The 12,171-nt window shown below is 40.2% G+C and overlaps 1 protein-coding gene across 15 annotated transcripts in view; it reads left to right on the plus strand.

The window, feature by feature from the left end:
* Positions 1 to 12,171, plus strand: part of ERC1 (ELKS/RAB6-interacting/CAST family member 1) — a 277,084-nt gene that overhangs the window by 95,681 nt on the left and 169,232 nt on the right. For all 15 annotated transcript variants that reach the window (XM_064421242.1, XM_064421249.1, XM_064421246.1 and 12 more), the window contains 3 exons: positions 6,314 to 6,451; positions 8,039 to 8,179; positions 9,259 to 9,399. In XM_064421242.1, coding sequence (XP_064277312.1) covers positions 6,314 to 6,451; positions 8,039 to 8,179; positions 9,259 to 9,399 — 420 coding nt within the window. The remainder of the gene's footprint in view (positions 1 to 6,313; positions 6,452 to 8,038; positions 8,180 to 9,258; positions 9,400 to 12,171) is intronic.

Raw genomic sequence — 12,171 nt, forward strand, 5'->3', positions numbered from 1 at the left:
TGGTAATATCTGTATGCCCTGAGACACAGGCAGTGTCAGTGGGCTGGAAAGAGCTGCTTTCCCTCTCAGCTCAAACCCCTGCCTTGTACTGACCAGAGTCCCTGGTAGGATTTTGAGTCAAACACTCTGCTTTTAACTGGGTCAGGCTATTGATATTATTGAACCTCCTCAGAATGATGCAATTCCACAGCTAAATTTAACGGGTTTACAGCTGTCTGAGGATGTGAGTCATTGCTAATGCATAATATTTTCTAGGCAGTGCTTTGGAACTGAGACAGTGCTTTAGAACAACATACATTGGCTCCCCAGAAAATGTGAATTTCAGTACATTTACCAGCTCAAAAATCAGTTTTAACTCTTGGGATCCAAATTTTTTCCCCCTGATTTGAATTGTGCTGGAGTATCTTTAGAAGCTTGTAAGGAAAACTCCTCTCAATATCAGTTTTCATAAAAAGCAAATCTTAGTGACAGGATTGTGTTAGGTTTGAAGGAAAATCAAGCTATTTATTAGCAGAAGACAAGGTTTGCAAGCATGGTAGTAACACTCTGAGAATATAATTTGAAAGATCTGCTTTAAATACTGCTTGTTACAGGGAATGTGACAGTAGAGAAAAAACCTTTGCTATTTAGAAGATACTAGAATTGCAGTTCACTTTATGCTGTCTGTTCTTAGTTCTGCTTTGCAGTGATCTGTCAGCAAAGTGGTGCTACCAGAGGTTGGCTGGGCATGCAAAAGAAGGGAGGACAAAGGAAAACAAATTGAAATAGAGATTATTTACATAGACATAGATTAAGTGTTTTTCTGGCTGGTATAAATATACTTCCAAAGCACCCTTGTGTGAAAAGGCAACAGAAAGAGAACAGTCTGTTGGATCATTGTCAATTCTTTGTTGCTCTTTTACTAGAGGTACAAAAACATTAACTGTCTGTACAAGTTAATATTTCTTGAATCAGCACTTCTTCCTGCACACCATTCTTTTCTCAAGTCAACTTGATTGCAAGCTTAGGTCAAGAATAAGGCATTAATTTCATGCAGTGTCCTTCCTAGTGAATTCCTAGGTTTTTTTTTTCTCTGCCTGCGAGTTGCTTCCTTTTGAAGCAGTAGCAAGGTGTCTGTTTGTGACCATTTATTTATTTGACAATTAAGGATTTGCTTTTAAGTAGCAATCACAAAACTAAATTCTTTGTCCTTTCTAAGCTGCATAGCAACAAAGTATTTTATTTGTAAAGCTAAACTCTGTAGAGCTTTATGCTAATTTCAAAGGACTTTTTGCAGGTTGGAGATCACAAGAGTAAGAATGGGAAAAGCAAGCAACTTTGGGGTTTTTTTTTTAATTGGGACCTGTTTCAAATTTTAACTGGACCCCGTGTAGCAGTTCATATGTATGATTGTGTAAGGTGCACCAGAATGCCAGAGTTTAGCCACTTAAAATTCACTTTTAGTCCTGTCCTCCTCTATGCTGTCCTCCCCCTTTCTAGCCTGGTTCTTTTTCTTAAGGTAAGTTCCTTTGTTAGCCCAAGACTCTCTGTATCAGTTTGAGGTGTTACAAAATCCCATCATTTTAAAGTCTGCAACATCAGGACATTGCCAAAGTGCACAGTATTTCCAGTGTGATGCTGCAAAGGCAGTAATGTTCCAGGTAAGCACTGAAGTAGAGGAGCAGTCAAAAGAAAAGTTTATTGGGAAGCAAAATAAAAATTATTCCAGTGTTCAAGAACACGAATCTCTGAATATAACTTGACAACAATGTGATCATATTCATATAAATTGGTTGGACCTAAAAGTAAAAAAAAACTAAAACATACTGAGTGCAGCTGAACTTTGGAAGAAACTCTGATTTGTATTTGCCAACATCTTACTGAAAAAAGGGAAATTGTTTGATCTGTCCTGAACTTCAAAACAACTTAAAAATCTCACCCTTGCAAGAAGACATGCTTTGCCTAAAGCTTCACATTGTTGCTAGTCTGGGGAATTTAACCCTTAAAATTAATAGCAGAACATTGCTTTCAGTGTAATGATTCAGTGCAGTGCTGTGAGTATTCACTCATGTGACAGACCTTGCTTCTCACACTCACTGAATTGTTATTGCTAAATTAAATACACACTTCTGCAATTCATGCAGGACTGTTCTAGTGGTACTTTTGCAGGATTTGCAATAGGAAGACAATTACAATGGTGAGGTTTCAGTGTGACATGGACAAAACTGGAGCTTAATCTTAGAAAACTCCCCAGTAATATCTGCTTAGGTACTTGCATTATGTTCTCCAAAACATGACTTTTTCTGAAATACAGTAATAATTTTAAATCCAGTGGTGCAGCTTTCTTGAACAGTCTCTGAGTACTGAAGGTGATCTCTCACTAACCTCTTTCCCTTATCCCTGCAGCAGTATTTTTTAAAATATTTTTTATGCAGTCATGTCTGTTTTAATTGTTATGTTGTCATTTTGATGTGAGCCCATCTTTTTCAGCTTCTGAACTACTGTGGGACTCCAGCAATTCAAGTATGACTGTAGGCTCTCAAAATTTTATTATTATATTAGTAATTTTACATTAAAGGGAGTGGCGTGTCTTGACCTAGACAGAGCTGTAGCTGTTCTATCATCATGTGCCTGCTTACTCACCCACTCTCCCTTCCAAAAATGCATCTTTCATCCCCATGTTAATATTCCTGATGTGAAAGAAACATTTCTGCCTGTGGTTGGTGATAATCCATCATCTCCTTGTGGTCATTTACCCTGGAGCTGGGGAGACCAATAGTGCCTTTACAAAACCAAGGAAGAACTGTTTGGAAAAGTAACAGCTTATGTGAAGTTGTTGTTTATTTGGATGGCTGTGCCACAGGAATGGAACAGAAACCTTCTGAAACCCCTCTGATTATTGAGATCCTATTTACATTGCTGCTCCCCCCAGGGGAAAGCTGGGATCAAAAAAGAGGAACAGAGCTCTGAGATGCTCTTCTGCACATCTGCTCCTGTGCTGCACTGAAGGAATGCTATCAAGTATTAAGTTGATTGGAAGAGGTTTAATGACCAGTTCACAGACCCACTTCATTTATTCAGAAGTCAGTGATAGAATAGAAATTGTTTTTGATGTGTTCAGTTTCCTCATGCCCCAGGGCATGGCGAGAGGGTGGACACTGTCCCTGTGGAAGAATTTCTTGGCTGAAGCATGATCACAGTATCTAGTGACCTCTAACTAGAGGAATCTGGGAATCTAGTGGCCTTGATGGATATTTAACTAGATGTGTTTCCTTTGAATCCCTGGGCTGTTTTTCATTTACATTTGCATGGGCTTTTCTCTGAGTCTGTATTTGCAAGAAGTAGAATGCTTCCTTGCCTTTGGAGCAGAATGCCAGAGGAAGCTTCTCTTGCCTCTACTCCGTGCTTCAGGGCTGCAAGGCAAAATAATTAGTTCCACACAACTAAGAATAAATCACCCAAGTTGAAACATGATAGTGCCTGACAACTGGTAATGTTGGAAAAAATATTCCAGTAAATCATTATTGATGGGAAAATCAGTGTGCAGAGCAGATGATGCCAGTGTAGCTTTAAACTAAGGATAATGTTGCTAACTTAGCCATAGATTGCTGGCTTTACCCTGCAAAATAAGTAAATATGGCAAGAAAAAAAGATTGTTAATAATTAAAAATAGTGCAGCCTTTTCATTTTTATTTTTTGGATTTTTTAAGAAATATGGTACAGTAATATATACATACGTATTACTATATATAAGTGTGTATATATATATATGTGTGTATATAAAAGGAATATATATTCCTTAGGTTTTTGGAACGTTTCTGAGGAGGTTTATCAATCCTTGTGCCTCTCTGTGTTTCACAGGGCTTGGAGATTCCATTAAGGTTTATTTCGTCTTTTCTTGGGTAGCAAAAAGACCCTATTCTGGTTACCTGTTCAGTTTTCATCAGTTATTTGAGAATTTGTTTAGAATTGCTTTTTTTTTGTTAGGAATGCATTGTCTATTCTTTTTTGCAAGGATTCTCAAACTACTTGCAAGGATATAAGAGCAAATTTCTTCATTAATTAACTACATGGACAGAGTAGAGACTATTTGCTTTTTTCTTCAGGTTATATCATTGTGGAGAGCCTATACTTATTATTTGTTCCAGTATTGCAGATTTAGAGAAAAATGGAATAAAGGTGATTTATTGTTGAGTGTGATTTCATGGGGAAATTTTGCATCTATTATTACAGAAATATTTCAGTTTTGACCCTTAATGCCAGTTGCAGTTTTCTGCAGTGTAAGTGCCAGGTCCTTCAGTTACCTGACCCTGCAAAAGGCTCAGCTGGAGCTACAGTGGGCATTTAGGTTGTGCCTAGGTATGACTGGGAATATTTTGGCATACCTGCTGTTCCCTCAGTGATAACAAGCCTCACCATTCATTGCTTCAGACTGAAACATTTGCATGTAGACTGAAAGAATAGAGAGGTTCACACTTTATACACATCACATTTTTGGTTTGGGTGTTTCATACCAGAGGGTGCAGCTGCAGTGGGGAGGTGCAGCAGTCACACATAGTGCTGTCATCTTACTCTGGCCACAGCAAACAGTGTAATTGAAACATGAAAATGCACACTGGGCTCGTGCAAATAAATGCTTGTGCTACCTTGGTAAGCACCTTAATATGTGCTGTGGCTGAATTATTTGGCTGCCTGTCGTGTGTGGTTTGCTCCCAGCAGAAAGACACTCTGCACTATCCCCTCTTCAGCCAGCCAGAGCCTTTGGTGAGTGTTCCTCCTCCAGAAGTAAACAGGAGTCTAAGAATAACTCAGCCTCCTTTGTAGTATATTTTCATGGTTAGCTGTCCAAACAGCCAGCCTGTCTAGACAGCTGATGGCACTGGAAGCTGCTGGAGTCAGAAGCAGCCACCCTTGCCATGCTGCCTCCTGGGCAGCCCTGCGTGTGGGCACCAGAACCTTTCAGTCAGAGCTGCTGGGGTTCTTTCTGAAGCTCCATGGGCTACAAGTGTGTGCTAACAAGGCATTAAACAACTGATATGAGTGTATTAAAAAATATTTTCAATTCTTATAGTTATCTCTGACTGCCATGATATGTCTCTGGTTATGGTTTTTTGATGGCCTTTGATTTTGTTTTGTAGTGTTGTGCCCAAATTCCATAACTTTGAGGTCTAATATTTTTTTCCTAATAGAAACAAATGATTAAGATAAACCAATCCCCATGTTCTGCTGTGTTCCAGGTGTAATTTCAATACAGATAGCAAGGGTAGTGCTGCACGTGTCACAGAGCCATTTGCTGTGTAGTCACAGAAACTGTTTTTCCAGGGTTGAAGAGTACAACCTGATTGCTATATTTCCAGTAACCAAACAGTTGCTCACTGCTGTTCAACAGGCTAAACAAAAGGCTAATTAATGCTTTAGTTTATCATTATGAATGATAGCCTTTGGGGTTGTCTGGTTGCAATATTTCTTACAAATGTCTTGCTACAAGTGTTTTCAGTTGGATACCTTACATGCCACGTGTCCTTCATTAGTTTATAATATGCATTTGCTGATGCAGGAAGAACTTATCAGAACAACACAAGGAGAAAGCAACTGAGAAATCTGTGTACACTTTACTCCGTTGTTGCTAAATTTATTTTTGACATGTTATCATAATGTTAATGTGTCTGTTTCTTTTGATGTGTATGTATGCATGAAAGGGGGTGGCATTAGGTCTTCTGAGTGTATCAGAGGATATATTCAGAACTCCTAAAGAGATGAAATTCTATACCCACGGAAAACAAGGCTGATACATTTCCCACCCAGGGAGTGGCACTTTAAGATACTCCATCACATAGCAAGCCACCATGTAAGATGAACAAGCAACTTGCCAGTGTAGCAAAAAAATACAATGATACCAAAGAAAATAATTAAAATAATACTTCTTCCTCACCAGTTTTTAATTATCAAGTGGTTTTTTTAGTTTACATATGCAATAAGGTTTTTGTCAATTTCTTTCCTTCCATAATGTGTTTCTTTGTTAATGTGTTGATGATCCTTCTGTCACCCAGTGCCCAACATCCTCAGAAATTTGGAATAATAGCTTCTCTTTATGCTGTTCTTGTGAATACTGTTCAGACTTGCTTGCTCTGTATTTATTCCTGATTGCTGGAAAGTTTACTCATTCCTTGTTATTATTCGATGGGTTTGGTTACATCACTTGATGTTTTGAGGTAGGATTATAAGAACTAGGCTTCGTTTGCTTTAAGAATAATTTTAATCTTTTAATATACCCTAAGATGATTTTGGATGGTTTCCCTTGCTGTTGTCTTAACATTGACTTCTTTCATTCAAGATCGAAAACCTTCAAGAGCAGCTGAGAGACAAGGAGAAGCAGATGAGCAGCTTAAAGGATCGAGTGAAATCCTTGCAGGCTGACACCACCAACACTGACACTGCCTTGACCACGCTGGAAGAAGCGCTGGCAGAAAAAGTGAGTGTGGGAAGCGCTGCAGTTCCCTGCGGAGATCCTGCCGCTGCTGCAAAGGCGCGGTTCCCGATCCCGTTCCCAATCCTGACCCCGTGTTCGTTCCCATTACTGTTCCTGACCCCTTGCCTGATCCTGATCCAGTTCCTGTGCCTGTTTCCCGATCCGTGCCTGTTCCGTGCCTGATCCCATTCCTGTTCCCAGTCTCGTGCCCGTTCCCGATCCCCTGCCTGATCCTGTTCCCCATCCCAATCCTGATCCTGTTCCTGATCCGATCTCCTGCCCGATCCCGTTCCCCATCCCAATCCTCATCCTGTTCCTGATCCCAACCCCGTGCCCAATCCAGTTCCTGTGCCCATTCCCAATCCCGTTCCCAATCCCGATCCCGTTCCTGTGCCCCATCCCGTTCCCCATCCCATGCCTGATCCCATTCCCCATCCCATGCCAGATCCCATTCCCCATCCCTTTCCCATTCCCGATCCCGTTGCTGTGCCCAATCCCGTGCCAGATCCCGTTCCCCGTCCCTTTCCCGTTCCCATTCCCGATCCCGTTCCTGTGCCCAATCCCGTGCCAGATCCCGTTCCCCATCCCTTTCCCGTTCCCATTCCCGATCCCGTTCCTGTGCCCAATCCCGTGCCCCATCCCGTTCCCCGATCCCGTTCCCCATCCTGATCCTGATCGCGTGTCCGATCCCGATCCCGTTCCTGTGCCCAATCCCGTTCCTGTGCCCAATCCCGTTCCCGATCCCTTTCCCGTTCCCCATCCCCTGTCCCGTTCCCGTGCCGGGTGCGCGTCCCGGGCGGAGCGGCGGCGGCGGGGCCGTTCCCCGCTAGGGGGCGCTGCAGGACGCGCCGCTGAGGCGGGCGCGGCGGCGTTCCCGGCCTGGGACCGCAGGGATTATCCCGATAATCTGATTTTTTTAATGCTCGGTTTTCGGGAGGTAGCCGGCTCAGAGACAGACCGTCCCACTCTCTTTTGGTGGCACAGCTTATTGGGCTAACTATATATAGTTTTTTATGATTCCCAGAGGAGTTCCTTTACTCCATCAGATTCTACGAACTGTGGTTAAACTTTACCTGAGGTTGGGGAATTTGCTTGCATCCTTTCAGAATCCAAGATATCCAAAGCTCCACTGATATCTACTGTACCAAAAAGTTATTTTGTTGTCTTTTCTTACTGTATATACCAGTGTCACATAGGTACTACACCCCTTCTTCTCTGAAGAACCACTGATTTAGCTGTACATTTTAGAAAAACAAGATTTAAATAAGTCAGGAAGCAATATGTAATGCATCCTGGTTTAGATTAATTTTGATGACCAGAACCAGGTGAATTGGGTTGCACTGTAACAGCACCATGAACATTCAGAGATCCAGACATTCGCAGTATTGAATCCGGTATTCACAGTGCTGGTATTTCACAGCAGTGATTCCATAGTTTTCTCCAGTTTTCTCTTTCTTGAGGATCTTTACAACTGTAAAGAAAAGCAAATGGCAATACACTCCTTCTCCTCACTTCAAGTGTATCAAAGTGTTGTGATAGGAAGCCTCAGGAGCTGAATTGACTAAGAGGGATTTGCCTTTCTTTTGTCAGGAAAAGACCATTGAGCGTTTAAAGGAGCAGCGTGACAGAGATGAACGAGAAAAACAGGAAGAGATCGACAACTACAAGAAAGACATTAAGGACCTGAAAGAGAGAGTCAGCATTTTACAAGGAGATCTCACAGAGAAAGAGGTTGACCAGCAACACGAATCTATTGTGACAGAATTATTTGTTGTCTCTGTTTGTGTTACATTTGAGTTGAAGAAAACTGCTCCTTTATAGTAATTGTCTTTGAACAAAGCTGATCGGGTAGAGTACATCATTTGAGAATTTGCAGAGCATCAGTGTTTCAGAACCACCTTTTCAGGGATAGCAGCCATCCCCTTGTTTGCAGCAGTTAATCTTGTTAGTAGTGACTGACTGCTGGTCAGTGGTGGCATTGACTGAGCTGTGCTGATAGACAGCAGAAGGCTGGGAACAAGCTTGTCCCTGTCTCAGTGTAGGGAGGAAGGAGCACAGGCTGATCAAAGCTGTGGGTGCCAAAAGCATGAGGATAATGTTTGTTCCTTTATGCAAACAACACAGCCAGCTCTATAGACTCTTGAGTATTTTTTTGATTAATTAGGTTGATTGTTGGTAATGAGCCAGTTGGCTAGACAAATTACCTTAATTATGTGAGAGAAATAGAAATGTTCTCTGTTCCTCTCTTGTGTATTTGCAATCTTTTTTCCAAACTCAGTCAAAGTAAAACAACACAAAAATATCTACCCAGAAAGTACTAAGATTTTGTCTACATGGAAATCAGCATTTGACAGAGGAAAAAAAAAGCAAATACAAAAGTCATTTATAAAGAAAGAAGTTGAGATGTCTTTTGTAGTAAGATGGCATGAATCAGTTTCACCCCATAGAAGCTGTATACAGGAATGCTTTCAGCTCTCTCAGTGGCTAAACCTGCCAACCAAAAGTGATTTTAAATACAATTTTATTGAAACCAGTTTTTCTTAAACAGGACTGTCACTGGAGCACAAGTTCCAGTTTACAGAATTGTCCATCTTTAAAAACTATTTTGAAATTAATTTAGACAAGGCTTTATTTTGATTCTGAAAGCCTGAATTAATTCAAGCTGTCTTAAGTCAGTGACACAAACAACCTGAAAAAATAGTTTTAAATTAGATCCTGAACATAGTGTTAAGGGATAGGAGGAAAATGAAGACAGAGAAGAAACTAACTATTGCACTTACTTGATAATTATTTCACATCTTTTAATTTAGACATCATTACTGGATCTTAAGGAACATGCTTCATCATTAGCATCATCAGGACTGAAGAAAGATTCAAGACTCAAGACACTGGAAATTGCATTAGAACAGAAAAAGGAAGAATGTTTGAAGATGGAAACACAATTGAAGAAGGTAATCTTAGTGCATGTTTATATATGTGTTATAAGTATACAGATCTAAACACATTGCCCATGTCTACAAAGAAAACTTGGGGTCTGAAGAGCAAATTCTTTTCTTTTCAGCAAGAACTATGAAGGTGTGTCCATGCAAACCATATTACAAGCTAAGCCTATCAGAAAGTGCCTTTCAGACACTTGTGCTGAGTTTTGATTTCACTTACATGCAGTAACAGTGCTGTTGGCTTTTTTGTTTCCAGGTGCTAAGAGTTTGAGGCTTAGTCTGCTTCAGTACAGCTTGTAGCAGCAGTTGTGCCATCAAATTGATGAGAAAATAACAGCTAAACATTTCACATGCCAATTATCAATGCTTATAGGAGTTAATGTGATAAATTCAGGTGCAGGGTTGGCCCTGCCTGGAGGAAAGCAAAAAACAAATGAAAAGAAGATGCCATCCATAAAGTGTGTGATTTCGAGTCATCAGTTCAGAGCTGTGCAGAATTCCTGTTGTGTGGGTGCAGGGTGGGTGTCACTGCACCTGAGAACAGTGTACATAAAGCTCTGTACATGCATATCTAGCCCCATGTTTGTCCTGTTTCATTCTGTCACCAAAATCAGCTGTTGCTCAGCATCAGCAGAGCTCAGTAGCAAGAAAGGGCAGCTGTACACAGGTAATTGGTCTCACAGGCTGCTTTCAGTGGGTATTTCAGAAGACCTGAAGGACCTTTCATTGAATTCTCTGCCATGAATTTCAGGTTCACCCTGTGTTGCTGGTAAAGAGTTGAGAAATCTATTGTAGGTAAGATTGCCAGAGGTTGTTAGAGCATCTCCTCATCTAAAGAAACTGGCAATTTTAAATTAAATCACGGTCAGGATGGTTTCAGTTCTACAACCAAAAAAAAAAATTGGTAGCCTACCATTACTTATGTGGAGTAACTTCCAGATAATTGAGAAAATGTAATTAACATTCACTTGAATATGTTTTATACCTATAATAAGTTTACATAATTCTTTAATAACCTTTTTTCCCCAGCTGTTTTTAATTCTTTAGTGGGTTTTATTGTAGCTTGCACAGAAGCAAAGAATTTTTAAAGGCTTTCACTTTTTAAATGAATTGCAGATATTTATTGAGGCAGTTTGACATTTTCAAGATGAAATAAGAAATAATTATGACAGATAATCCAGCTCCATTTTAAAGCTTCTAAAAACTTGTTTTTACACCTCTGCATTGTTAACAATTGCAAATATCTGTCATAATTAACCTTAAAACTAATGGGTACATAAGAGCATTCATTTAAAAACTGAATTAGAGGTTCATTTTGTTGAGGTTTATTACATTATCTTTGTGCAGATTTGCATGAGACACATGCAGGAAGGAAGCTCTCATGTAGCTCCTTAAGAGTGAATGGCTAAAAGCTTTTTCTTTTGGGTTCTTCCCTCACAGCTTGAATGGAGAGGTGTCTAGCATCAGTCTTGCTTCCCTTGCTTCCTGTTCCCAGTGAACACTTTGAGTACTTCCAGTCAAATCTGTTAGCCCTAGAAGTTAAGAAGCTGGCAGAAGAGACTGATCTGGACTACTGTTAAGCCATTAAATAAAACAGACTTCGGTAGTCCTTGCAAAAAACTCTTGCTAGCCTTCAAACAGCGAGCCTCAGAGAAATTGTGAACCATGCAAGCTTCCCTTTCTTCTGTAAAGGGGATTTAACTTTACACTAAATAAAAATATTAACCAAGCAGCGTGCAAGGATGCTGAAAGTTGTTTTGATACTGGTTTTAGTTCTGTGTCACTCTCCAGTGTCTCACGTGAAGTATCCACTTCTTGTTGCTATTCCTCTTTTCACTAATAAGTGTTTTATATTGGTCTTTGATTTAGCAGCTGAAACTGCAGTGTTTTTCATATTGGGGTTGTTTTTTTCAAATAATAATACCATGGTTATGCAAATTTGTGTGCTATATTCACTGCTTCTGTGCTCAGTTGTCATCCTGCTGCCAGCAGGAGATGCAGTGGGAGATTCTGAAGGCTGAAAGCAGCTCATAAATCCCTGTTGAGTTTACATGGCCTGCTGTCCTGTCTTCGTTTTGGCTCAGATGGAATCATTAGAGGCAAATAACACACAGGAGGTTCTCTCCCTTTTTTTCTGTGAAGTGCTATTATGCTCTGTGGTGGTTTTTCTTTTCTTTAGGAAAATCTTTGTCCAAACTACTATTTTAATGTATTAGTTTTATGGTGAAAAAGTTTCCCTTTAGTTGTTGTTCTCCAGGATACTCTTTCCCCAGCATTTTCTGTCTTGAATTTCCCAGCCAGTATACTTTGTTTCATTTTGTTTTTCTGATCTGGGAGAGACCAACTAATATTAGAAGTTTTTCCAGGAAAGATGAGTGGATTTTTGTCCATCTTCATTTCCAGTGCATAGTTTTTCTCCCTATAGATATACTCCTTATTTTTAGGGAGGAAAAAGAGTCAAAACCATATGTTAATAAACTTCCCCTTGCTGCAGTCCTAGAAACTTTTCACCAGAAAAAGTTAGCAGTGATTCCCTGCCAGGAAAATACCCCTACCTTCAACAGCCTTGCTCAGAGGTTGTTTTTTGTTTGGGGTTTGTGGTTTTTTTTGTTGGTGTTTTTTTTTTTTTTTTTTTTGTCTGCTGTGGTGTTCTTTCTTCAAACTCAGGAGGATTTTTTCTTTCAAAAAACAGGGGGGAAAAAAAGACTTAATGAAGTGTTGATCCAAATTCTGTCTTTCCCAAGAATTAGCCTGGCTAGTCTAATACAGACCCTGCTGCATTTT

Source organism: Passer domesticus, chromosome 5, assembly GCF_036417665.1.
Source record: "Passer domesticus isolate bPasDom1 chromosome 5, bPasDom1.hap1, whole genome shotgun sequence".
Lineage (NCBI taxonomy): Eukaryota > Metazoa > Chordata > Aves > Passeriformes > Passeridae > Passer > Passer domesticus.